General features: G+C 38.6%; 1 protein-coding gene and 1 pseudogene across 1 annotated transcript; both read right to left on the bottom strand.

The window, feature by feature from the left end:
- Positions 1-1,412: 1,412 nt before the first annotated feature.
- Positions 1,413-23,187, bottom strand: RPE65 (retinoid isomerohydrolase RPE65). The gene is made up of 14 exons (XM_045835574.1): positions 23,088-23,187; positions 21,888-21,970; positions 20,037-20,187; positions 18,107-18,214; positions 17,861-18,002; positions 13,710-13,857; positions 12,429-12,510; positions 12,068-12,200; positions 11,823-11,962; positions 11,027-11,156; positions 3,613-3,727; positions 3,420-3,514; positions 3,198-3,309; positions 1,413-2,084 (listed from the first exon to the last, which is right to left on the bottom strand). The coding sequence occupies exons 1-14, from the start codon at positions 23,096-23,098 to the stop codon at positions 1,933-1,935; spliced, it is 1,602 nt and encodes a 533-aa protein (XP_045691530.1). The 5' UTR covers positions 23,099-23,187; the 3' UTR covers positions 1,413-1,932.
- On the bottom strand, positions 15,649-16,382 carry LOC123816556 (annotated as a pseudogene).
- Positions 23,188-24,800: the final 1,613 nt, after the last annotated feature.

Here is a 24,800-nt window from a genome sequence, read left to right as displayed (position 1 = left end):
TTAATTTTTTTCAGTATGACTTTCCAAGTTACTCCCTCTTGCTTGACTCAAATCTCTCTTATTTTAAGTTGTTTTAAAAACATACATTCCATTGTTGGACTTGAAAAGCAGCTCCTAAGCTTCTTTGTATAGTCTTAGCAATGATTATGTAGGCAGTGTGCATGTTGGTGTAATGGTATTGGTAGGATGTTATTTTGGTCAGATCCACCCTTCTCTCTTCTTAGTGATCTTTGCAGAGCACAGTGCTCAGAATGGGATCCTACAATAAGCAGGAGGTGAGATGAGCACACCAAATTACAAGAGCAGTACAGGTTTTAGGAGTTCTCTTAAATTTGGATTCTTTAATATGATAAAACTTAGTAAATGTTGGGTAATTTATTTTCTGCCTTTTTAAAAGAAATGGATAAATAGCTTTCTTTGTGGAATTATGTTCATGCTCCATATCTAGAGATAAAAAACAATGGACTAATGTTTACCTACAATTACATATTCTGTGTTATTCTGTGGCATTTTTCCTTTTCTTCCTAGAGATTTTTAGTTGTGTTTGGGCATTACCCACAAAGAAATAATGATTACATTAAAAATCCACAGGGAGGTTAATGATGGAAAAGACAAATACCCAAATTTTAATAGTAGTTGAGCTTAGATGAGCTCCGTATGATTTTAATTTATAATTCTCACTTTTTTGTAATTTTAGATTTCCTTTGAAAAGTAAATGAGTATTTATAATTTAAAAAATGAATTTGCATTTTATTTAAATAAAGAAATCAAGTGGATGCATCAAGTACCCTGGTCATCTGTTCCTTCAAGCTGTTTTTATATAGTCAAACACAATGCTGATCATCTTAAATACAGCCACATGTAATAATTTTGAGCATAAAATAGATACTTTGATTAAGATATAGAACAAAAATTTTTGTCAATCTCCATTTTTTAAGATATAGCATGGAAGAGAAAAAATTTAAAAACAAAAGTGCTTAAAATGTATTCATATCTGAATGCTGAATACTGATGATTTGATATTTTCTCTCTCTTCAGTCAGGTGATTTCAAAGTGCTTACATATAATTAAGCAGAAGAGACCACAAGGTCCCTAACCCCCCAACATTATCCCATACTCTGATTTTAAGTAGAAACTAAATTTTAAGTATTCTATGCTCTGTTTTTCAAAACATTAAAATCACTACCATATGTAATTGCTTTGAGGTTATATGAGCTTTTAATAGAGAACAATCTCTGATATGTTATTTGGTGGAGTGCCCTCAACTGATTAGAGAGAGTTTTCCTCATTGTAAATTCAGAAATAGTAGTAATTGCCTATATTAAATGGAGATGTTAAAGTTCATAAAGCTTGAGAATCTTTGAGCAGTGATACATATATACACACATGTGTGTATGTGTGTGTGTGTGTATATATATATATATATATATACACATACGTATATATACCCCCCCCACACACAATTACAATGATTACTCTTACATGATTATCCCTGGTTTGGTTTGACATTTGATAATTAAGCCTTTTGCATCATATTGCCTTGAGTCAAAAAAGCTGCATTCAGGTGTAGATGACTCTGACTTTTAAATGTTAAAAAATTATTGTGGCAGATAGGTACCTAAAATACACTTCTATAATAGAAATAAAAAAGTTTTATAAATGTACATTCATATTCTATTTGATTGCTAACTATATAAAGAGTTTTTTGGTTATGGTCTGTCTCACAGAGAAAGTCTGATTTTCTAAACATATACTTTATTTTAGAAGGAATTGCTTGCTCAGCTCTGTGCTTTCTGTAAAATATTGCTAAATAGTGTGCATATGCAAGTTAAAACCATAAGATAGCAAGCTAAAACTGAACAGATTTAGATTGCAGATCTGACTGTGTTTTTCTTGGTTTTGTCGTCAGAAACATGTCTTGCTAGAATGTGCTCAGGATTTTTTGAACAGTCCATGAAAAGTGACAGGGATGTTAATCTCCACTTCAGCCCTGGCAATTTCACTCAGGTCCTTGGCATTCAGAATCAGGAGATAAGCGGGCTTTTGTCCTGCTCCGGGACTCACCACCACACTCAGAACCACACCTATTAATCAGAAGTAAATAAGGCAGTGTTGAATTTTTTTTAAAGTGTCCAGGGACATAGATTAAATGACACTGAAATAATACAGGAGGTATTACATTGACGAGTAAAAAAGAACATATGACTTGATATTTTGATTTGACTCTTCAATCACCCCACTGTGAGATCATCCTAAAAGGGCCTTTTATACTCTTCATGTCTGATAGGCTGTGTAAGTTCTAGGAAGGGCGTGACCATCTGTTTTGCCCACTGTACATCCTGGTAGCCTACTACAGTGATTAGAACATAGAAGGTGTTTGTTAAATCCATACTGAATGAATTGATCTGTGTTCTTATCTGTAACATATACCATTTTCTCTACCCATGGCAGAAAAAGTCTTGCGACAAATGAAAAATGTCTATACTAAAAGATTTTGACAACAGTAATGTATATTATTTCTATAATTTCTAAGACTTAGCTGGAAGTTTACCCCCTTCAAACAAAATGAAAACCAAGCTTTTGAAGTTTTGACTGGGTGGGTTGTATGTGTAAAATCATTTAGCATGAAATCCCGCCACAATTCTTTATTTTATTCATTTCTCTGTGGTTTTCCATATTTTAATGCCAGCTAATCAATATTTAACTAAGGCTGATGTTTTATAATTGAGTTGCTGTTGTATAGGCAGTATCTCTGGATCTTTTTCTAGCCCCCCGGCTTACTAAAAGAAACAAAACTAGGGCCACAAAGCCACAGTCTCATTCTCTTTGATCTATCTGAATGCTCAATTTCCCTCCTTAAAATTGTATTATTTTTCATAAATGTATCTAAGTCAAGAAGGGCAAAAATGTAAGCCTTCATGCTGTTCTTTCCTCTTCCTTTCCTCCTTCCCTCCTTCATCTAGAGCAGGCATTGGTGTTCCATCCTGACACCAGATGGTGCTTTGGCATTTTTTCCACTAGTAATCCAGGAGCCCCTACCACAAGATGAAACTTATTTTCAAATAAGTTTACATTCAGTAGTTTTAAGGGTCATTGCTGAACATTAGGGAATAATTATGTGACTCCTCTCCTAGTGAACTAACTACAGGAACTCCAGTAAAAAGAGAACATTCGGACACATGTAATGCTTTCATTACCATCATCTTCCTCCAAGGCATCTGGGTGAGCGACAAATATGGGTTCTGATGGATATGAATCAGGTTCTTGCCATACCCAATTTTCTTTAGTTCTGACATTCAACTTACAGAGCTGTTTGTTAAGAAAGAAAAATCAATCCATTATCAATATGTCATTATGCTTTATTTGACTAGCAAATGCCTTAAAGTACTGTTCTAATATCAGTAGAATGGGTTAATTACCCTGTCTGGAACAAAGTGATTCAAGCCAAGTCCATATGCGTAAGTATAAGGTTTCCCACCATACTTCTGGTAATTGATTTGAGGAAACTCAAATGCTACAAAACAAAGCACATGCTTAGGGAAACCCAGTTAATTTCTTTGAATGGAACATTTTGTACCCTCTCACACCAGGTTTTTCTCTCTATCACCTCACCTTGGCGAGGCCCTGAAAAGAGAACCTCAGGTTCCAGCCAGATGGTCTCATCGCTGCACAGAATTGCAGTGGCAGTCGTATTGGGGAGTGTGACTAAATTCTTGCCTGTGTCAGCCTAAGAAAGAGGATACCGGAAACCTCAGTGAGCAGGAAAGAAACATTAGTAACTATAATTGCAGCCTTCCCTTGGTTTGTCTCCTGTGTTTTTCATTTCTTAAGTTAACATGTAGATGGAACAGTGCCAGAAACTCTAGAAAGGGGAGCCCAGGAGCACCACAGGGAAAGCCGTCTGGGCCTGTGTTGGTGGGAAAGTCACATAACCTGTTAGGCCTTTAATCTTCTCTTCTGTGAAATGAGATTGTCCTTAAAGGAAAAGGCCTCTGAGCAAGGACCTCCAGAAAACAATAAGAAAGCATTTTTCTACAGAACAACAAAGGCTTCAGCCCCCTAGGGATCCATTTACAGTGTTCATATTTATTATACTTAGGGTATGTCTTGATTTTATTTGAAAAGTATTTTAGTTCTTTTGTTAAAAAGTAGAAAATAGGAAAACCAGATGCTTCTAAGATCTGTTGCCTGCCCCCACACCCACGTGATTTTCCAGATGACTTATGGAAAAGAAATGGACACCATGAATCCCCTTTCTAAGAGCATGTTCATTTAGTAATACCTGTATCAAGTACTTCAATACATGTATTGTGCTAGAATGTATTCTAGGTATTTTGGATATTTCAAAGAATACTGTCCCCTGTCCTCATGAAGCTTATATTCCACTTTGGGGACATAAACAATAAATATAATTAATAGAAAAATGTATACAATGTCATAAATATGGGGAGAACAAATAGAGCAGAGTAAGGGGGATCAGAAGTGGGAAGAGTAGGTGAGTTGTAATTTTAGTAGGTAGTCAGTGTGGGCCTCTTTGAAAAGGTGGCATTTGAGAAAAACTTGTAGGAGACGAGGAAGTTAGCAGTGCTCTGGCTTCTCTGCTGAGACTTGGGAGGAGTAGGGATGGAAGAATGGACTCAGGGCAACAAGTTTGTTTTGCAGTCACCTGGTCAAAAGGAAATACCGGTTCAAACTAGGCTGATAACACTGGATGGAGTCAGTGAAAAGTGGTAGGTAGAGCCCAGAGGACTTTCTGATACAGAGGATGTGGGGTGGGAAGAGGCATTCCTCTTAACAGAAATTAACAGACAAGTCAAGGATGACTGCAAGGTGGCTGGCCTGAACAATTAAAGATTGCCACAAAACAGATGGGAACTACTGAAGGTGGGTAAAATTTTTGGTGGAGAAGAGGAGAAATTTAGGTTTTGTCTTATTAAGCTGTGATGTCTAGTGGAAACATGGAGTTGGCAGTAGCATATGTGAACCCTGAGTTAAAAGGAAAGTTGAAAACGTATACATGGGGTGCTTTAAAGCATGAGCCTTTAGAAAGGGAGAGAATTTACGAGCAAATGATAAAACAGAGGCTTAGTTTTGGTGCCCTCCAACATTAAGAGGTCTACAAAAAGAGAAATGAGGGAGTAGCTGGTGGGGGCAAGAGGAGTCAAGAGAAAGATTTTGTAAGAGGGCAACATAACAGCATGATAGAAGTGATCCAGTGAGGGGGAAGAGGAGCGATAATATAGCAAAGAGAGGGAGAGCTGCTAGAGTGATGTCCTTGAGTGGGTGAGCAAGGATGGGAACGACTAGTTCTGGGTAAGACGATGGATAATTCAATATGAGTACAGATGCTGGTGGGTGGGTAAATGTGGTGGCAGAAATCTACGTTCTTTTCTAATTTCTCTCATTTGTATCAGTGAAATAGGAAGCAGAGCTGTCAGCTGAGAATGAGTGTGGATGTGGGAGGTGTTAGAAGTTTGAAGAGAAGAGGGTGTGAAATATTTAACTAGGAACATGGGAGCATAAGTGGAGCTGGGAAATGTAGTGGTAAGATCTGTGGTCAAGTGTTTAAAAACAGACCAATTAACATGATCGTGTATTTTCAACACTTAATTTCAGCCTCAGAGGTACATGAAGTGGATTAAGAATTTGATTTAACTAGACTTGCGTTTTTGACAAATGAGTTTGATAAAATAAGAAAAGAGGCCCAAGAAATAAGGATGTATATACAAGAGTATCATCATAATTATTGACCACAGAATTTTAATTGAGTAGGGAAGGAGGGATAAGTCCTCAAGGGAGTGAGGGATTGTGAGAAGGTAGGAGATTGAAGGTTCCTGGTGGGAACTGCAGTAAAGCAAGTGATCTTGAAAGGTAATAAGTGGTTGTCAGAATGTTTCAAGCATGAATCTAAGATTACGGATGAAGCACATAGAAGACATAAGTAATACCAATGTCAAAGGCATGATTATGGTGAATGAGTGGCTGAGAAAGAATGGAAGATAGCATCAGTGGAAGAGGTCAAGGAAATTAAAGTCCAGGATGTTGGAAGAATCACTCCTGATGTGTATCTTGAAATCACAGAGATCCAGGAGTAGATCTGGGAAGTGTGACCTTGAGCCAGAAGGGAGAGGGAGTAGTGGTTAATAGAGAATAATAATGAGAAGTGTATATATGTATATGTGTATATACCACTTGGCTACACATTAAACTACATGAAATTAAAAACTGGGACATTTTAAGCATGAATGGAAGGGACAATGGTCAGAAAGTAGCAAAGTGGAACAAAAAGGACACCTACCCCAATTCTAGTCCCAGTGGTACAAGGACCATATAAGAAGAGAAACGACCTCCCCTGGAAATTGCTGCTGAAGAGAATGGTGTCCTTGGGAGTCAGATTTTTATAAAAGAAAGAGGGTGGAGGGGACATTTTGAGAAGAGGACGGTGATATATTATGAATTAAAAGGAAATCATGGGAGATATTCAGGATAGAGAAGTGGATTTGAAGTGAGGAGGAAATAGAGGAAGGGATTTTGTGAGATTTTGTGAAATGCACTTGTTGGTCATGTCAGGAAGAAGAGAGTGGTGTGTGTACACAAACATATTTATGTCTGCACAATAAGTTCAAATTTCCATGTCTAACTTACTACATGTGTGATTGTAAATTTAATTATTTTATCCTATTCCATCTTATTGTTTCTATTATTAAATTAGGTTTTTAATGTAAGAAATTCGTAACTCTTCAAAAAGCTATCTCTTGCTTTTGACTCTTCCCCTACTTTTTTTTTAACAGATGCATTTATCCTTTGACACAGCAATCTCACTTCTGAGAATATAGCTGTACGTATATGAAATAGCACACACACAGAGATATTCCTTGTGATGTTATCTGTAGAAACAGCTCTGCTGCTTAGCAGTGACGGATGCTCACAAAAATAATACTGCACAGTTGAAAACAGTGAGATCGTCAGTGTATATTGTTAAATGAAAAAGTAAGGAACAAGACAGTTTGGATATAGAAAGTTACTTTTTGCATAAGAGAATGTGCAATAATAATTATATATGTATTTTTATATTTGCATAAACAAAGGAAAAGTAAAGACATTAAAAGTTATGCATAGAAGTGGAAGAAAATGGAATGAAATGGGTGCTGATAGATTCGAGTGAAACTTCTCAGTGTATACCTTTTCATATTGTTTTGATTTTTGGCCATTTGAACGCACCATTAAAAAATACTAAAGATATATTTTAAAGCTTTACCATTTTCTTAATCAATAAATTAGAAGCTTCAGTAATCTTAGACTCTCTTCTCTTTTTAGTTTTTCCCTCAATCTGTTTATCATCTTTCCTTTCCCTAATTTATGGCCTATTGTTTCCTCACTGCCAAACTTTTAGAAGTGTAGACTCTGGTATCTACTCCCTCGTTCTCACCAGTTGCTCCCCTTTAGTGCCATAAAACCTGATTTCTGCCTCTCTCACTTTCTCCCCTGGAGAGCACCAAACCTGGCGTTTTGTTCTCAGTCTTCCTCCTTTTCTCCTTGTCGGTAGCTGTGGGTACCCATGAAACCCTCGGTTGCCCTGTCCATTGGCATCGCCCTCTCTTAGATGTAATTAAGGCTCTTTGGTGACTTTCTCTTTCTTCTTCTGGCTCCTCTTTTTCTACCACTTTCTGTACCTGGATGTTTCCCAAACTTCTGTTCTTGGCCATATTTTCTTTTCTGTTAACATTTTCTGGCTATCAAATTTCTCACTTTTTAGATTAAAGAAATTTGTGTTTCTTTTAGAGAAGAAACTTAAAGTATGGTTTTTTCCTGCTAACACTCTCATCTATTTGTTCTTATATTTGATCATCATTTCAATGCCAATAACTATCAGTTCTTTTTTTCCAATCCTGATTTGTGTCATATTTACATATGAAAGCCTACAAGACATCTTTATGAAGATGTTGATGTTGATTCTATTGTTCTTGCTGCTGCTGATAATGAATATTTGTTTAATACTTACTTTGTTCCAGGAGCTATATTCAATGATTGACATATATCACCATATTTATTGATCACAGTAACACTATAAAGTTAATATAGATAAAGAAAAGGAAGTTTAAGAGGATTAAAAGTTTTGGCCCCAGCTAGTGAGAGGCAGAGCAGAAAGCTCTGGTCAAGCCAGGGTCTGTTTGACTTGATGTCAGTCTTCTTACCCATCATTCCCCCTTCCTCATAGCTCTACAGTTCATAGTCATCTGTCAACCTGCTCTACCTGTTACACTCCCTGTTTCCACAGGTGCCACTCCTCTAGAAAGATAGGCTTAAAGGATCTTTATGGTCTTTTGCATGTGTAAGACTTAATTCATTCTGCCATTCGATCAAGTGCAAGCTCCTTTTCACTCTACCTGTAGGGACTCTCATTTTTGTCTGTTTGTCTGTCCCTACTATCATTTCATTTTTCTCTCACCTGAGTGATTTTAATTGTCTCCTAGACCAGGTTTCTATTTCTATCCTTTCTGCACTTCTGTTACAACTTATGCACAACACAACTTATTTTAGAAAATCAAAGTATTAAAGCTGCAAATGACCTTAGTTACTATTTCTTACAATTTACTTAGGTTCCAGAGTAAGCAAATGAACTTCAGAATGATTAACTTGCTCAGAGAAGGCAAATGCTTAGTAGTACAGACATTTGTAAAAGTTAGTATGATTGATACTCAGTCTACCAGCTCTGAATATGGTTCTCTTCTGTTTAAAAACTTTCACTGTCTTCCCATTACTTGCCAAGTAAAGTAAAAACTATTTAGGTTGTCCTTAAAGCCTTTGAAGATTACCTATCTACTTTTATAGGCTTTATCACCCACTTATTCCATTACTTTTGCTTATGTTCTAAACAGTTAGATAGTCATTAGTTCCCTCAGCTTCTCTGCCCCCTCCCACTTCTGTCTTTCCTCAACTGATTCTTCCTCTCTTCAATTGGTCTGCTTTGATCCCATCTCTTCTGCCAAAATACTGCCAATGACTGAGATGTGTGAATCTCCCCAATTAACTATGGCTGCTTCATTCTCTAAATAACAAAAGCAATAAACCCATACCTTACCATACTCATCTTGTGCAGATATGCGTTATCATTACTAACTCACCCTTCTTCTCCCTACTATACTAGGTAATGAGTTCCATGAGAACAAAAAGTGTATCCTATTGATGTACCAACTGAAATGATTGGTACAATATGGTATTATAGTGATAACTATTGGAAGAAAGAGAAGGCAGGGTCCAGGGTGATATTAGACATTTTTCATTATCACTGAAGTTACCCATCCTGTAATTAGGTGGGCTTTCTTCAGGTAATGGTGACTACACATTTAAAAAAATCCTTTTTCTTCTTTTTGATATGTGGAGAATGATATGTGGAGAGAGAAAAAGACCTAATAAGGGGAAAATAAGGGTGCTTAAGGTACTGAGCCTGATATCTCAACTATGATTTCTCTCCTGTGCTCCAGATTCATATATACCAGCTGCCTAGTGAGCACTTATGCTGGGATGGTCACTGGGTACCTTAAACTCAACAAGTATAAAATAAATCACTCTTTTCCCTGTAAACAAGCTCCTCCTAGACCTGTGTGCCCAATTAGCTAATCCTACCATCTTACACTCAACTGCTCAAGGCAGAAATGAGGAATCTGTCTGCAGCTCCTTCCTCTTTCCCTAAGCCCTCACATGCAACCAGCCACCAACTCCTGATGACTTGACCTCCTAAATATTTCTCAACCCTGTATTTTCCTTTAGCTCTCAATTCCCATTTCCTTCATTTAGACATTTATCATCTTTTCTTTGCCCTATTATATTAGACATCTAACAGAGCTTTTAGCTTGTAGACTCTCTACCTTCCAAACTATTCTCTATGATCCACTAGAGTAACCTTTCTAAAACTCATATTTGATCACATCACCCCTCCCCCCACACGCACTTTAAATGCTCCAGTGGCTTCTTATCATTTACATAATACCCAAAGGCTATAAAGCCCCATACAACAGCACTCCAACCTATCTTTCCAGTCCCTTTGCCCAATGCACATCGCCCCTAAGCTTGGAATGAATCTATCAACTACTTTACATTTCCACATGAAGTTTTTTGTTTTTTTTAAAAAACATCTTCCTGCCTCTGTAGAAACTTTTTCACCTAACTGTAATGTCCAACACTAATCTCCTCCCCCTCTCTCATTCTTCATAGAGCTTATGAGCTTGCCTAAGAGCAGCAGTGTCTGGTTCTAAATTGGGTTTATTTCTACTCCGTCTAATCTAAGCCTTGGATACAATGTTTTACATTCCTTGTAGCTGCTTCTACTACTTTTGTGTATATATCTTATATATACACAAATGAGAGTATATATTCATATATTGATTGTGAAAATTATGTATGTTTATATATATATATATATATATATATAATATATATATATATTTAATTTTGGCTGGCATTTCCATCACACTAAAAATTCTTGACACTACTGTGATAGTCTAAAAGACCATGTCTGATTAAAGAGAAGAAAAGGTAGAAACAAAAAGATGACAGTTTAAGGCTATTAATAATTTTTATCCTCTAGTAATATTTTTAGAAGATTTATAGGAAATCAAAATAATGGGATGATTTCTCTACTTTTTGATGCTATACCTCTCTAGAATTTCAAATCATTTAAATTAAATTATTTATATTATTGACAAAATTTTCTGGGAATAAGTGGTCTGCACTATTCACTGAGAAAGTATATTTTAAAAATAATTTCTAAATGAAAGATTTAAACAGATCATATATCTGGTTTTCATTCTTGCTCTGCTGCAGTGGGCTTTTGCTAAGTCTTATCACTCTTCTGAGCTTCAGTTTTCTCAACTGTAAAATGAGGGGAGTTGAATTAGTTTATTTTTAAAGCTCCTTCCAGCTCTGAAATGTCAGGACTGTATGTATGAACAAAAAGCAGGAGAACAAATCCTGGGGGAGATGAAATATTCTGGTTATATCTGAAATTTGTGTAGAGGATGGTTACCTTGTCAATAGTCAAAGGAAGTACATATCTCCTAACTTCAGGCTGGGGAGCCTTTCTGGCATTTTTCTTCACCTCTTCCCAGTTCTCACGTAAATTGGCTAAATATAAGTAGTTATAAACAAATTCAAACCTGCAAAAATGAGAGGTCAAACATAGCACACAGAATTACAAATAATTTTAGAGAGATGATACAAGATATTTAAAATCACAAATGCCTGCCTCTTCTTTATTCCTCAGCCAAGAAACTGCTTATGACCCAGGTATACTAAAGCCATTTCTTCTTGCCCACACTGGATAAAAAACAAACAAACAAACAAACAAATAAAAACAAACTGCCTCATAGATATATTTAAATAACACTAGCTTCTGCTACTCAATTACTATTTTGTCTGTGTCTTTAGCGGCTGCTGTCTTCAGTAATCTGGCTAATTTGAAGAAAGCAGGCCCCTTTTTCCTAAACCCAGAGTGGGTAGAGTTCAAGGTCCCCCCCAAGGGATCTCGTCAAGTTAAGTAAGTTGAGTTTAAGTTCACTTATCAGGTCATTGAACCTTATCTTTTTAGGTCTGGTTTATGTACATGATCAGTTTTAAATTATTAATCATGGTTTTGAAGTTCACTTTGTGTTTCTGATTACCTAAACTCTCTACAGCTTTTTCAGTGATATCCTGCTACTGAAGCATACTTCTTGCATTTTAGAATGTAATCAGGTTAAATATTGAGAGCATCATTTCTGAAAAAGGCCCCTAATTTCCAGGAGTAGGTAGAGATGTAACATTTATCCACTGTCTTTTCTTACCCTTTCCAGCAACAGAGATCCACAATCAGAAACTCACTGTCTTCGTAGGTGTTGATGTGATGGAAAAGGTTAAAAGAAGATGTCCTGTATTTGTTATTGAGATACTTTCTTCTTTTTTTGTCAGCAATATGAAGCCAAACCTTGAAAATGAGAAAACTATTTTGATGCATTTAAAAGGAAAAAGTGCACACGATGAAACTCACTTCCTCAAGATCACAAACCTGACAAAAAAATGTAAGACTTACCCCCATGGTTTCGTTGGACTCAAAGCAATCCATGTAGTTGGTGCCCCAAAGAGTCCATGAAGAAAGGAACTTGAACAGGTTAATTTTGACTGGTGTCTCCACAAAAACAATGTAGTTGGGAGTCAAACCAAAACTGTTCAGAAACACAAATGGGCTTGTAAATGGAATGGACATGTTCTCAAACCACAAAGAAATGTGTGTACATGAAGTATGCTCAGTTACATGAATCAACAATGCCCATGTGAAGTTAATTGCATTTACATTAGGTTTCTGCAAGAGGCTGATCAGTATTGATATCAAAGGTAGACAGATCTTTAAAATTAAGTTTCCCTAAAGATTCATAGCAGGCCTTCCAGATTACCTATGGACGTAAGATGGCTTGAATCGGTCACTGCAGGGGAATTGTACAACGATCTCTGACTTGCTTATTGGATCTTCCTTGTCTGAAATAAAGTGGTTTTAAAAGGCCTTGGAACAGCCTTGTAAAAATTATTATTATTATTTTTTTTAATACAAGGCACTTAGAACAGCTTATGTAAGTGAAGAAATACATTTTCAGATCTTGATTTTTCAGAGCTTATGTTAACTTTCTTAGTCATTGGCATTTCTCAGTGAAGTTTCGTGAAAAGCTGCAATCACCCAGGAGAACACAGACAGCAGGTTTGGGAAAGTGCACTTTAACAGCGCTGTGGCAGGCAGAGTGCAGTGGAGGCACATCTTGCCATGGGAGGTGGCTTCTTAAGGGATTAAGACAAAATTTTAGTATGGTCACAATACCTTTTACAATTTCTGAAACTGCCAGCAGAGTATAGTATAGGTGGGTATGTGCCAATAGCCCTGCACAGTAATTCTTATGCACATTAAACTTTATTCACTACTAAGTCACTCGTCTTTAAAACCTTAGCGAGTATCAAAATCACATAAAGAACTTCTCGAAATACTGATAGTGGGCCCACTCCCAGAATTACTGATTCAGTTGGCTTTGAGTGGAACTCAAGATTCATATTTCTAACAGGTTCCCAGGATATGCTGCCAGTGGGACTACACTTTGAGAACTATACTAGGCAATACTAAACAAAAACCCATATATATTCAAATAATTCTGTCATCAAGATGGTTATCAAATTTCTGGCAATGAATGGAGAATGAATGTAGACTTCTAAAGAGTACTCTCCCTTCTGTTTTAATATTCTTTAGCTATAGCATTAGTAGAATTAATAGATTTGTTTGTTCTTTTGTGAATTGAACCAACTCAATACTTAGTATACTGTCATATATGTGTATATGCTATTATGCATATACATATGTTTGAATAAAAATTTAATTTCATCTGGATCACGAATAAGCACTCAATAAATGTTTGCTACATTTGATTCTACATCTTAAATGACCAAATCCACATATATGCTACATCTTTGAAACATGTAGCAATAGGACTTGGTCGCTTGCTTTCTGTATTGTCCTTTCCTGCTATCGTGCCCTTGGTCATTGGTAGGGTAGGGGTAGGGCAGTTGTCCTGAAATCTGAGAGTAATCTGTGCATATTGTGCTGCCCTGATATTCTGACCTGGCACCCTGTATTTCCAGCAACGTTCATACAATATAGACACTTGTTTTAAGGAAAGTCAAATTGGTAAACTAACCTGCTTGTAGCGGAGGGATCTTTACAATATTGTAGGCAATTGAAAATTTTTTCCCAAAGCAATTACCAATGTTATAAACAGTTCCATCACTTTCAATGTGGGGGTGAGCCGTGGCCCCGTTGACAGAGACATAGTTGCAAAGATCAACCTATGGCAGGAGAGCAAAGGTCATCCATGGTAAGAGAAGATTATGTTAAATCTTTGGTCCCTAGTTTTGACCTGACTGTTACTGCTTGCACCCTCACCCTAAGTGCACTTTCTCTTTCTATCCCTCTGGGTCCTACCCTCTATGAAGTCTGCTTGAATTCCCACCTTCAGTGCCGGGCTCTCCTCTCACCTCCATGCTGACCCCTCATGCCTCTGAAATCTGGGAGTTTTCCCTGGCTGTGCTCTTTACCCGATGCGTGCTGTACACTGCTCAGGTTAGTCATTTTCCCTCTGTACATGCAGGTTGTCCTCAAACAATGATAAATTTGAACCCTGGGACTTCTTTATATTCCCCTTCATTGTATTAGATAAATTGTATGAAATTGCTAGCATTTAATAATTTTAATGATATAAAAACAGCAATTTTGTATGATACAACCTAAACACCAAATCCAGGGTCTTACACAGATTATGAACCTGGAATTGTAAAGAGCCCTAGGATTCATCTAGTATAGAAAGTTTCAACCTAAATAGATTTCAGGGGAACCATGAACCTCCTGAAATTAAATGCAAATATTTTTGAGAAAGGACTTAGCACTTTAATTCAATTTGTAGTCTTATAAAAAATTCAGAACCACAAATCTAGCACATAACTCTCAGTTTACAGAAGGAGAGATTGAAGTCCCAGAAGGATCAAGTGACTTGTTCAAAGACACAGAGCTGTATGTTGGCAAATCAGCACTAGAATTTCTGCCTGGGACCTGCTTAGTAAACATGTATCGAGTGAATAATTGATGGAGTGTATATTTGTCTAAGCAAATTGTTTTCTCTTTGTTTAGGAGAATATCTTTTAAAGCATAGGGAGTTTTTAATATCTTTACTTTGGTAGTAGCTGCGACATTCATTCAGTCAGTCAGGCAGTCATTCATCAAGTACTTATTGAACATCTATTCTATGCTAGACACTGCACCAGGGTCTAGAAAAAAGATGGTCCTTGCTTTCAAGAAGTTCAGTCTAGACTTGTGCTGACCAATATTGTAGCCACATGTAGCAACTTAAATATAAATTACTTACAAGCAGATAAAGCTTTAAATTCAGTTCCTTGAGCACATTAGCCACATTTCAAATGCACAGTAGCACTTGGACAATGCAGACATAGAACACTCCCTCCATTGCAGTAAGTTCTATTTGATAGCACTGTGCTAGACCAATAAGCTGATGTATATATATAGATAGTGCTGTCAGCATAAGATGGTATCTGTAGAGAAAGGCCGTCTAACCCAGGCTGGAAGATTAGGCAGGGCTTCCCAAGGGTGATGACTCCAACTAATGCTTGAAAGATAAATCCAAGTTATTCAGGTAAAGAAGGATGACACGAAGTGAGTTCCAGGGAGTGGAAACCCTAATGTGCAGGCCCAGAGTTGTAAAATAGCATGCTGTTTGGGAACTACTAGTTGTGCAACATGGCAGCCATGAAAGGCATGCACAGAGAAGGGAATACAAGAATAAGAATGGGCCAGGCATGAAGGTTCTCGTTTGGACTTCCATCTTGGAAACTATGGATGCCCTAAATGGAGTAGCACAACCATACTTGCATTTTAGAAAAAATATGCTCCTACTGAAGTAAGAAAGTTACATTTAAGAAGTCAGGCAAGAAGCAAAGGCGCTGATTAGGAGGCTATCTTAGTAATAGTAAACAAAAAAATTCAAGTTTTAAAAAATGTATTTTTTTACATGAAGTTAGGATACAGTGCTGTTCATAATGGATGCTGATTCCTAACAAAGTCTAACATGGAGCCATATCATGAAGTTTATATTTCAAATTAAATCACATGGCAGTTGGAATACAAATTCACTATCAGAGTCCCCTTCAGTCCTTCTCTAGGGGGGCTACACGCATGTGGTTACAAACATACATCACAAATGAAGAAAGCGCTATTGAGAGTATGTTAAGCCTTAGTAAAGTCTGCTGAGAGTTATAAATCAACTTGTGACATTGAGACCCAGTGTTAGAACTATTTGTCCTATTTCTACTACACTAAAATTCTGGTCTTGAGTTCCGTCTCTTAGTCTCCTTACCTATTTTGCCCTCCCATACAGCTTAATTAACCATGGCAGATGAAATATCCTAAAGCACAGCTCTGCTTACATCACTTTTCTGAGTAAACACTTTTTTTTTTAAACTTTTGGACACCAGAACATTTATTGTGGGACTCATCAGTGAGATCCTTAAGATGAACTGGACGCTGCAACACCTGCCATCTTGGCTTTAGGTGTTGTTGCTTCACGGAATCCATGCCTGAATGTGCGGTACACGATTTTTAGGTGTCTCGTGCGACCAGTCCCGGTAGGGTTTCATTGTTCAGCCTTGGCACTCCAGTTACACTTCCTCTTCCGCTTGGTGGGGTAGCCGCACTTGCCACAGGTGGACTTCGGGAGGTGGTAGGCCTTTCCAGCCACAGCGGCGGCACAGCCTGTGTGTGTCTTGTTGCGGTGCCTGCCGAATCATGATGTCCCTCTCGTCATCTCGCTTCCGCCTCCGAGACCAAAGAGCTGAGTAAACACTTTCAGTCCCTTCCCCTTAACTAAGCAACTTACTCCTAATTTTTGTCCATTACTCAAACATTAGTTTTACCCTACCCTGTGTCCCACTATTCTCCTTGACATTGCTTGCTCCGGATCACTAGTTCTCAAGTGGGAGTGATATCGCCCCCTGGGGGGAGGATTGGAAATGCTGGGAACATTGTGGATTTCCACAAAGATTGAGGACATGACTGGCATTTAGTGGATGGGACCCGGGGTGCCTGTGCAATGTCGGACAGTCCCGCCCAATGCCACTGGCTCCTCCATTGAGAAATGCTGCCAATCTAGCCAAAGAAATAATTCTTTTTTTTTTATTTTTTTAAAGATTTTATTTATTTATTTTTAGGAAGGGAGGGGGAGAGAGAGAGAGAGAGAGAGAAACATCAATGTGTGGTTGCTGGTGGTTATGGCTTGCAACCCAGGAATGTACCCTGGCTGGGAATCGAACCTGGGACACTTTGGTTCCCAGCCCGAGCTCAATCCACTGAGCTACGCCAGCCAGGGAAATTATTCTTTAATTCGCATGAACATATCCTCTATTTTCCTTCCTCTAACCCTTTGATGATGCTACTCCCTTTACCTGAAATATCCTTTTTCCTAATTCATTGAAATTGTTTCTTTCCTTTAACTTCTAACTCAAATGCAAGTCTTTTTAATCCTCCTTGATCATACTACTTTATATTCCCCAGCTTCTGCCAGAAGTAATCTCTTCTCTGCTTTCATGGAAGGTTCTCCTTTTCCTAAAGGACTCATCACATTCTGTGTTCTCTTAGAGCTAAGTCGTGCATTTGTTTGATTTCTCCACTGAGATGTTCAGCTTTCTGAAGACTAGAACAATGCCTTCAGTTACATCTTAGTAAATATTGATCGAAAATGTGGATCTATGTTATTGACTACTGCATTGAAGTTCTCAGCAAAATTGATCACTTTCTAATATTGCTGATATTTTTCTATATGCTATTTTATTTAAAATATAACTTTATTTCTAATCACAAATAGCAAGGTTTTCAATATTAACAGTGGTAATTTTTTTTGAACACCCAGTGTGTGCCAGGACCATGCTATCTAATAAAAACCAATAAGGGCAGGGACACGTTGTCTTACATATTGATGTATCCTTTGTACCCAGCGTAAGTTCTGGTACATGTCAGGGACTCAAAAAATATTTGTGTCACAAGTGAGTAATTTAATATGTTCAGCATTTTATAAGGTTTTCTTTCAATCCGTATAATAAGTATTTAAAATTTCATTGATGAAGAAACAAAGTTTGCCCTATGTCGCATTTCTAGTAGTTGATGACAAAGCAAGGATTTGAAAATCAGTCTGGCTGTCATGTTCTGTCTGCCAAATTGCACAGTTGATTTACTTCTAAGTTGCAATTCTAAATTCTTGAGCGATGTCGCCTGAGCACTGTGTCCTACCTGCTTAATCGTCTCCAGGGTCTCAGGATTAATCTTTGTGATGAAGTTGGTCTCTGTGCAGGCATAGTAATCCTCCCCCACTGGGTAGATATTAACAAGGGCATTGTCAGTAACCTCTACTCCTCTAAAGTAAGAAAAAAACCTGCAGAAGCAAATGGAGTTTTTAGTCCAGTAACATACAAACCATAAAATAAAAGGGGGATAATACAAAATGCCTTTCATAACATGCAGCTGGGTTTCAATAACCTGGAAAATATGTTCTTGCAGGGATCTGGAAAAGCACAGGTTCCAAATTCTGTTATGACGATCCTTTTCTCGGTCATTGCCCGTACGTAAGCATCAGTGCGGATGAACCTGGAGGACAGGAAAGACATAGGAAAGGGTCATAGGCAGGGGCAATCAGAGTAGTCCATGACCATTCTAAGCTTAGAATGGTCATTCTGGATGCCCTTACTGAATCAGAATCACAGGTTCACAACATAAAGAATGAAGAGTATTGTCAGGTCACTTTCTTCTGGTGACCAAGGGAGAGACAATGTGCCATGAGCTTCAATTTATGTCTTATAAATTTCAGTGACGAATGAGGAACTCAAGGCTCAGAGAAGTTAAGTGATTGGCATTTGTGGCCAAGCTGGGTTACAACTCAAGTTGGCCAGAGCTGGCAAACATGCATTTTCCATCTCACACCATGCAGCCCCCATGGTAGTTGACATAGAACATAGGACTTCCTGTGGCCTGTAACACACCAACCTACACTTAGAGGGACATATAGGACATGGTATGCTGAATTATATTCCTTTTGATCTCCTTCATGTCCTTCCTATGTTTTTCTTCAATTTTAAAATGTATTTTGCTACTTTAAAGTAGGTGTTCTTGAATCCAGTTTCCTGCACTGGCAGGGCTCCTAAACCATATCCCAGACTAGATGGCATACGTTGCCCAATATTTCTCATACCAATTAAAATCAGATTTTTACCCTTCCTCCAATCCACATAATAATTTCACAGATATAAAATTTCACAGATAAAGAGACAGAGTCATGCAGATGAAAAAAATACCAACATCTTTAGAAGGCATACGAGAGCTTTGTCCGACCTCCAAAACATGCATTTTCATAGCTTAATTTTTGCTTCACACAAAGTTTCTCTTTTATTATCATCCAAGTTATCCTGACTACTTTACACCTCCATTTAGTCTTCCTTTTAATGTCTTTTTCGAATGCCTGACATTGGTGGTGACCAACAAAGCCACTCCTGGGCCCGAATATCAAAATATGAGACAAGTTTTTATTGTGGCATTAATACGTGCCTTCTGGAGTTACGGTTTTGGTCAGTGACTTCAACCCTTTTCATCTCATGGAGCACATAAACTGATTACTAAAATTCTGTAGCACACCAAAAATATGTGATATTTTCTGTCAATCTAACAAAAAATAAGTATAATTTTGCTTCATTCAAAATTGCCTTGGCTGTTGTTGTCTTTTAATTTGACAATCTAAGGGAAAACAGGTACCCCTGACTACATAGTCAGGTGTTGCACGTGTTAAACATTCTTGCACACAACGGTGTGCCGGCACACTGATGGGAAATTGCTGCCTTAGACCTTTAAGCCTTTCAGCAACAATGTCCTATTTTTGGAAAAGTTCTCTTTCTTGTATCATTATCACATATTTGGTCCTTAACTCCACTTTGGCACCCCCCTCCTTCCTTGTGGCCTTTTTGTTTATAAAAAAAGTAAGTAGTCAAGAGAATCAATGGTCTAGTAACAATAACAGTAACTATAATAATTTTATTACTGAATACTTTCCATGTCCTAGGCCTATGTTCTTATTTACATCTTATAATGAGCTGGGAAGTAGATTGTATTATTTTTCATTTAAGAGATGACAAAGCAAGAATTAGATATTGATATTAACATCTTGCCAAAGGTTGTCAAGGATATCTGGTAGATAAAGGATTTGAAACCAGGCATGTTGGACCCCAAAGGCCTAGTTCTTAGTTTCTTCTTTATCCCATAGCATAGTTCCCAGGTGTCCATGCCAATGCACTTGCCCAAGTGGATTCCGAGAAGGGACTGTAAGTCCCCTCATAGGTTCAGGAGGTTGAAAAGCCAATAGGAGGTGGAGCTGAGCTAGGCCCCACCCCTGGTAGGGGAGTGGGGCCTAGTGTTCCTTTACCTTCTATGGTATGTGACATGTCCTTCTTTAAAGTCAAACTTGTGCAGGAGGGCTTGCCCGTCAAACAGGTGGTAAAATGGCTCAGACCCAACTTCAAAGAGTCCTGGGCCACATCGAAGGAGACTGCCGGTGAGCCAGAGGGGGATCCTGCCTGTGATGAATGGGAGACACACAACATTGTTGCTTTCTCCCACCCTTGGCTGGGCTGTCCCTGCTCAGGCGCAGTGATGACATCAGCAACCCGAATGGGCAGCCTCTTCTTTATAAGCCTGGCAGTGTTTTTTATTCCCACCTCTCAGGCTGGGCAGCACTTAGGCAATGCCTGCTGAGCAACGCTGCTTTCTCTAGGAGACCAAGTAGGAGAAAATGTGGCAAATGCCTCCAAGTTTGGATGCAGACCTGGAAGGAGACAGGGAAGGCATCTTGAGGGGAATGGGATTCTCTAACAGATTTTCCCAGATATGGATACATTTACCTTTTTCTAACATCTCATTTTTAAGAAGAATTTCAAATTTCTTGATATAATTGGATAAAATAGGGGTAGGAAGGATGGGTTGAGAGCAGGGATTAAGACACTAAACAAGGATGGATCTATAGAAAAAAATCATTTATATTACAAAGAGAATATTGGCCTTTTAAAACCTAGAACTATATTCCTTTGAGGGCACGTGCTACTGTCCAGGTGAAGTCAACCTGCTGTAGCAGAAGGTGCACAGGGCAGGATGTTAGGGACCTGGATTCTGGTTTGGGATTTGCCACGTACATTCTCCAGGCCTCAGTCTGCAAAATGGGGGGTGAGGGGGGAGGGTGCACCAGAAAGACCTCAAGGCCTTTCAGTTTAAGAAAGGCACTTTGTGCACTTTTATCCTTTGAAAAGTGCAGTGTTTGTCAGTGTTTATTTAATGTTTACCAATGTTTCTATCTTTTTTAAAAAATAAGTGGATTAGTTTTTACAGCTCAGTTTCAGCAACCTACTTGATAAAGGTTTTATATGTCTGATAAAATCTTTAAGAAGGTGTGACTTAACTAAAAGGCACAGCATTAATTTAACTGTTAGAACCCGGATTGTTCACATCAGAATCTAGTTAGCATTTGGCTCATCCCTTCTATTTTACGGAAGAGGAAACTGGAAGGAAAGAGACTTGCCCAGGCTTTGGCCCTTCCCATAACACCATGTCCAAGCAAGGCTGCTGTGTGGATTATACGATGTCTTTGGATGATGATAACAGGAGTGCTAGTTACCACCTGTTGATCACTCCATTTCAGACACTGGATGAATCTTTCTGTTTATACGATCTCATTTCATCTTTACAGTATCCCCATGAAGTAAAACTCGTTTTGTCATAGGTGAAGGAATTTAGGCTCAGAATGTTTAAGTAACTTATAGGATTCACAGCTACTAAAATGGTTGAGCTGCCACTAGCACTTACATGTGCCCAACTCCAAACCAAGACTCTTCAATGTAATGGACAGAAAACCTGCCACCCTTTACTGTAATACTTCCAGATGCTTGTCAGCAGGCCCTCATTCATTTACACAGACAGAACAGATATTTACGGGGCCTCTACTATGTGCCAGGTACTTAGCTAGGCATGGCATGGACAGTTCAAACATGACAAAAGTATAGTCCTCGTCCTCAAGGAATTCCAGGTAGGTAGCACTTTTCTCCATTAGAGAAGTAAAGAAAAGGTAAATGAAAGAAAGTGAGTTCTGCGCATAGAAATCTTGAGCTGCCACATTACTTCTGTAGCCAACAGGGGTAGCCAGCAAAGAGAGGTACCAATGAATTGAAAGAAAGAAGAGAGATATCGAAGAAAAAGAGAAGGTGGCTTCAAGACTGGTGGGACCAACCTGTAATGTGAGCTGTGAGTGGCGAAGAGAGTTCCTCCACAGTTTCGAACAGTTTCTTGTAACCTCCAGCAGGATGCTCCACTCTGAAATGTGGAATAATGAGGGAGAAGCCCACATTATACTCAAAGAAGTCCACAAAGGCAGAGGCAGAGTTCCAGGGCAAAAGGTACTCTCTGGCTCAAGGCCAATACAAATTACCAGTCCAGCCTCTGCTAAGGGAGTGCACGGTGCTTGTGGGAATAGACACATACTCAAGTTTGCAAAAGGGGCCTGGGTCAGTGCTCTTTCTTTAATGTTCAGGAAATAACCTCCCTTTTAATGACACAGTGGACTTGGTCTTACCCTCTGCAGTTTTCCCATATTTCTGAAGGTAAATCAACTAAACCTGCTGTTTTCACTTCTCTTCCTGATAGAGTCCTTCCTACGGAATTGCACTACCCGTCAACACTCCCAGCTGGCTGCACCTGGGTTCTCTTGCCTCACAGGCAATCTCGTCTCTTTCTCCCATGAGGTTGGAGAAGACAGCTTTGGGGGTCAGGATTTCATCCCTTGCTCTTCACACATATTTTACCAACATCTCCTGCTGTCATCTCAGGTCTTCACCAATCTCTAAGAGCTACAGTACTTTTAAAAGTTAGTCAGTTTTACATTTTTGCTTACTTTCTTTCTCCTCACTTTGGCTCCATTTTATAACTTCTTAGAGTGGGAGTTCTGACAAGACTACTTAATCGTAATAGTTATCTTTTATGAGGTGCTTACTATATGCCACACATCAGGGGAAAAAAAAAACCAACTTTGCACGTTATGAGCTCCTTTAAATCTCACAACAACACAATGGACTAAGTACTGTTGTTATACTCCTTTTATGAATGGAAAACCCTCAGCTTTAAAATGTTAACCAATTTTTCCAAAATTACGTAGCTAGGAAATGGTTAGGCGAGAATTGGAACCCAGGTCTGCCTTGTTGAAATCCTCATGCTCACAGAGGCTTCCACAGTCCATTCTAAGTCACACAGATCCACTATAATTTATATGTGAATTCTAGATATTTACTACAATATATAAATAGGAAGAAACTCCCTCACCAAGACCCAATGCCTTCCCTATACAAGCTGTCAGTCCTCTTCAGGAGCTCTTGAAATGGCCTATTTACCATCAACCGACTAAGGTGTTTAAAATAAATCTCCCAGTGCTACTTACTGGATGGACATGTTCTCTCAGTGGAGGATGGAGAGTTCTGGCACCAGCTGCAGAATGAGGAAGCAAGACCTCAGCCAAGGCCCTTTATATGCCTTCTAAGTCCCCCCAAAAGGAGTTAGGGCTTTGAGAACCCTTCCACACCCCCTTAGCTGAGGGAAGGGGAACAGAAGCGGCTTTCAGCATTCAGATCCTTCTGATACTCAAGCATTATTTGGGCTTGCCGTTCCCATAACAGTTATTTGGGCTGTCTTCCAGAGACCTCAATCCTTCCCAAAGAGAAGAAGTGGATTAGAAAGAAAGGAGCTGTGTGGGAGTGGCTAGCATGAGGCCTGAGCAGATCCAGGTCACCCCAGAGGACCCTGGCACTGTTCCTGGTTTCCAGTACCCTCTACCCTCTCTGTGCTCTCACCTCTACCCTCATTCATTTACTTTCACTTATTTTAAAAATATCTATTACACATTGTCTATGGACCAGAGATGGGCACCGTCCGTATTTTCACAGATGTTGTAGCTCTTTGAGTAATAGAAAACTAATAAACTATTCAATAAAATTGTGTAAGTGCTATGACTGGAGAAATGTGGAGTGTTATAGAAGCACAGTGTAGCAGCTGTAACCCTCTGTGGTCACCTTATTGACCCTGTTCAGTGCCCAGTTCCAACCAGGCTGAGGACTACAGCCGTATCCTTTAAATTTGCTGAAGATAAAACTCTTCATATCCTTGCTTGTCACTACTGCTCCATCTTACCTTCCTGTCCATTTGCCTGTGTTCTGCATTCAGACAGTACATAGCACTATCCCATCTATATTGCCACACTTCTTTATCAGACCTGAATTGTTTGCCAGGACAGACTTGGTACTGTCCAAAGGAGTCCCCAGAAACAAACAAGATGTATACTATACCAGCTAACAACTTTAACAGTTTTTGAGAAACTCATTAAGCATTTTAAGATTAATAAATAGTTATGGCTACCTACTCTAGGACTCTTTAACAAAACTGTATAATAATTAATCTGAGCACTCCTCAAGATAGAAGATGGAACTTTTCCAGCCTGCCTTGAAGTGAGGGTGCAGGCATGTGACCTGAGCTCCACCAATCAGAAGTAAGGTCAGAAGTCTCAGTGGCAGCCTTAGAGCCCAGCATCAATGGTGCTTCTCTGCATCTAAGGCAATTGTTCCTGCACTGGAGTCATTCTACAGTGGAGCCTTTGGGAGCACTATCACTGGTCTGGTAATCTCCAAACCCCATTCTTTAGCCATTCCAGATTCTGTTAGCTACCTAATATTTAAAATATTTGTGTGCTAGTTTGAGAACTAAAATTGGTTTGTTTGCAACTAAGAGCTCTGTCTCTGTAAAATCATGGTTATAGAGGACTGTCACATAGGAAGAGCATCTATATTGGTATATGGAGGTTCCAGAAGCATTTTTGGGACAGTATCTAAGTTGTTTTAGAGAGAATATATAAAAGTTAGCCAGTCAGTGGGCAAGAGGAAGAGTATTCAGGCAGAGCTTGTAGAATTTACAAAAGTCTGGCAGTGAGCACGATCTGGCAAAATGGCAAGAGATGAAGCTAACTGGAGAAAATCATAGACCAGATTTTGGAGAGCCTTGTTAAACCAGGTGAAGAAATTGAGACACATATCATGAGAACAAAGGACATCACTGAAATGTTTTATTCAGAAGAGTGATACAATCTGATTTGCAATTTATTAAG

The sequence above is a fragment of the Phyllostomus hastatus genome, unplaced genomic scaffold (assembly GCF_019186645.2).
Source record: "Phyllostomus hastatus isolate PE091 unplaced genomic scaffold, TTU_PhHast_1.1 phas_contig_209, whole genome shotgun sequence".
Classification (NCBI taxonomy): Eukaryota; Metazoa; Chordata; class Mammalia; order Chiroptera; family Phyllostomidae; genus Phyllostomus; species Phyllostomus hastatus.
Note: the sequence above shows the minus strand (reverse complement) of the source record. Positions and strands in the feature narration are given on the sequence as shown.

Coding starts and splice junctions, on each gene's coding strand:
- RPE65 (XM_045835574.1), bottom strand. Junction 11,157..11,822: donor GATCTCTGTTGCTGGAAAGG/GTAAGAAAAGAC, acceptor TCATTTTTGCAG/GTTTGAATTTGTTTATAACT. Junction 3,310..3,419: donor ATCACTTTGTTCCAGACAGG/GTAATTAACCCA, acceptor CTTAACAAACAG/CTCTGTAAGTTGAATGTCAG.